At 36.4% G+C, this 3,357-nt stretch overlaps 1 protein-coding gene across 1 annotated transcript in view; it reads right to left on the bottom strand.

Moving 5' to 3' along the window:
- LOC111405102 (protein HOTHEAD-like) overlaps positions 1-3,357 on the bottom strand; it is a 5,860-nt gene continuing 2,503 nt past the window's right edge. The window contains exons 3-6 of the mRNA XM_023033821.1: positions 2,672-2,982; positions 1,907-2,292; positions 408-976; positions 1-260 (exon numbers count right to left, since the gene is read on the bottom strand). Of these exons, the coding sequence (XP_022889589.1) occupies positions 542-976; positions 1,907-2,292; positions 2,672-2,982 (1,132 nt within the window). The 3' untranslated portion in view covers positions 1-260; positions 408-541. The remainder of the gene's footprint in view (positions 261-407; positions 977-1,906; positions 2,293-2,671; positions 2,983-3,357) is intronic.

Genomic DNA, 3,357 nt, shown 5'->3' with positions numbered 1-3,357 from the left:
TCATATAATCAAGTTGTTTTATTACAATGCAAAATACTCATTTATATAGGGTTTGAAAAGACCCTATTTTGAGTAAGAAAATACTATAAAAGCAGATAAATCAAACTTGATTAAGTTTCCTAACTAAAGACTTAAAATTGAAAATTATATTAAATAAAATATCTTCTAATATTGAATCAGTTTTACAAACACAAACTTAACCCTCTTATACTCCAGCTGCTCGTCCCAATCTCTCTTTCAATATTTTCATTCCCATGTACCTGCATTTGTATAAGTCAAAATTTTTACTTATTTTTCTAAATATAATTTTCAAATTTACTTTTTCTGTTAACAAAACTTGCTTTTCCAAGAAAACAACTTTCGAGCAATTGTGTTAGCATAATGAAAAAAGAATATTGTGATCTTACCTGCCCATCATCATCACTGTGGCTTGAGGATTAGTCCCGGGCGATTCAGTGAACGTCGATCCATCAATAACACGGAGCCTCTCAACTCCAAGAACCCGATGATCAGGTCCCACTACCTTGCCCACATGGCACCCTCAATGGTAGTGCCAAATTGTGCTAACAGTGTCTTTACAGAATTGTTCCAAGGATTTTGTATCATTAGTGTGCGTAGGTAAAAGATTAACATTGGCCTGAACACTCATGTTCAGCATCCTCTCAACCGTTTTGCTGTCACATTCCATGTAGTTCTTGAAATGTTTTGATCTCGATATCTTCTCTATGAGTCGTACGCCATCAACACATCTTTGTAGATCGGACGGATGGCTGAAGTAGTTGAAGGTGACTGAGGGATTGTCATCAACATTTGTATTGAGAAGATTAAGGTGGCCAGTGGATAAAGGACTGGCAACTTTTTCTAAAATGAAACCTCCCATAAATGCTTCATGTGGGGGGTTTCTCTTTCTTTTATTGTAGGATTGGATTGCTTCATATTTTCTATTCTTTAGAGGAGTGGTAATCAATTGCCCTATCTGATCACATAACAAAAAGACGATATATCTGCTTTAGGAATTAAGTCCAAATCTCAATTATGAGAGCATTGTTAAGTAAAAACTGCATCAGAAACATACGAGAACAAACAAATTGATTTATAGTAGTTCACGCTTAACCGTCCCTCATCCTATATATATGGAAATATTAGGACAATCTACCACGGGTCTAAATTGTAGAATTTAGGACTTAAAAAAGATATTATTTTATTTATGAAATAGATTTTACGCACTTTGATTTTATGAAGACACTCCTCACTGACACACTGCACTACCTCACTATGTATCTCTTTCCCACTTATTATATTTGCTATCACTCTCTTCTCTTTTCACTCTCTCTCTTTTCACACACACACACACACAAAATGCTGCTGGACATGGATATATATAGGTGCTGAAGATTGGTGATGGTGGCTGCCTTCATCTACTAGAGAATTCTTCCATGAAGAAAGTTCAAGAAATTGGTAGTAAAATATGGGATGGAAAAGCCCACAAAAATCTGGAATCTTCAATTGAAGTCGGTGTTGTACCTTCATAAATGTCTCATATATTCCTATATTCAAAACACTTAACAATCGTGCTTGCAGGCTCTCTATCCAAGGGCAAAGCCAAGAGAATAGAGTCGTAGGAGCAAAATTGAATTTTATAAGGAATTCTTTTGAATATCTTGTTTAAAATCTATTACAAAATCTTGAATTTAAAATTTAGTACCGCCCATGTCTCTATTCAAACCCTCAAGCAGTGGGGCCTATTGCCACCTTGTGACCCCACCCAACAATCTGCATATTTGTGGTTGTTTCGTTAAGTGGATTTTATAATATTGGACAATACCAAAGAAGAAAAAATATTAAAATGCTATACCTTGTATTGTCATATCCTATTGAATACAACCATATGTGAATTGTTACTCACCTCAGCTGCAACAAGTCCATGGTTCCAATTAATGCTATCTGTGAATTGTCCAAATCCACTGGTAGCCTCAATGTACACTCCCATCTTGGTAATTCCAACAGTCTGTATTAAAGATTGCTCGACCGGCTGACTAGTCGGAACATAAATCGCATTTGTGGGATTATCGGACATGCCTTTTCCTACGAACTCATTATCAAGAACCACAGAAATGTTCAGCTTTTCAAGCTGGGATTTTGGTCCTATTCCACTTAGCAGCAGCAGTTGAGGGCTTCCAATTGCACCAGATGACAGTATAATTTCATTTCTGGACTGCTTTGAAATAACTGCTAGATGTTGCATCCCATTTTCATCTTTAAAGATCACTCCAGTTGCCCTTGGTTTTTTCCCTGTAATGAACATTTTACAAATAAAGTCCGTGCTAGTATAGTACAGTACAAGACAGTATAAAGGAAGAAATTTTGCCCATTGCACTATTGTTCAAATTTCCATCCTCACGAGGAAGGGATTTGTGAAAACACTTCCTTTGTTAGCCTAATTCCACATAGTCTCACATCAAATACTATCGAGTATTGCTCAAATTTCCATCCTCATGAGGAAGAAATTTATGAAAACACTTCCTTTCTTTGTCTAATCCCACATAGTCGCACATCAAATATGGACGAGAAAGGAAAGGTTCGTTAGGTGTCATACAAGGGAGTACCTAACTTAGACTTGTATTCCCAACAAGTATTAGATACCAAAGATGCCGTAAATTGTTTATTGTACCTTTTATCTCAAACACAATTTTCTGAACTGTAGCATGTATCAACACTTCAAGCTTTTCTGGATTTGCCGATGCAAGTAGCTCCGCTGCAGTGTGGCGGCGGCCATTTCTTTCAAAAATTGTGCCACCAACCTTGGTTCCATATACATGATCAAATGTATATCCATTGTAAGGAGTCACTCCATTTTCTAGAAGACTGTCCCTCAATGCTTTCTGCCATGGTGCAAGTTTTGGCCTCTGCACAATTTGTTTTTCAATCCAGTGATATGATTCATTCACCAGTTTTGCATCCCACCGTACTCTTTTAATGTAACTGCGAAGTCAAACATTTCTAGCCTCAATTTCTAAGACGCATTTAGTACACACATAATTGTATATTAAAGGACAATATATTTTAACTAAGGATGACAACGGGATGGGGCTGAGACCCGCCTTGCATTGCTTTTCTCCAAAACTTTTGAAAAATAAATAATTACTTAAACAGGTCGATAAAATGAGATATTTTAATCACATTCCGTTTCATACTGCCTCCCAAAAAAAACCAGACCGGAGCAAAAACGGGAAAGCCCATCTTGGGCTAACTCAATTGCCATCTATAGTTTTCATCCAGTTGACACTACTACACGCCTTTAAAGAATTAAATAAGAAACAAGAGATAAAATTAATAAAATTATTTTTTTTGTGGGGG

The sequence above is a fragment of the Olea europaea genome, chromosome 12 (genome assembly GCF_002742605.1).
Source record: "Olea europaea var. sylvestris chromosome 12, O_europaea_v1, whole genome shotgun sequence".
Taxonomy (NCBI): domain Eukaryota; kingdom Viridiplantae; phylum Streptophyta; class Magnoliopsida; order Lamiales; family Oleaceae; genus Olea; species Olea europaea.
Note: the sequence above shows the minus strand (reverse complement) of the source record. Positions and strands in the feature narration are given on the sequence as shown.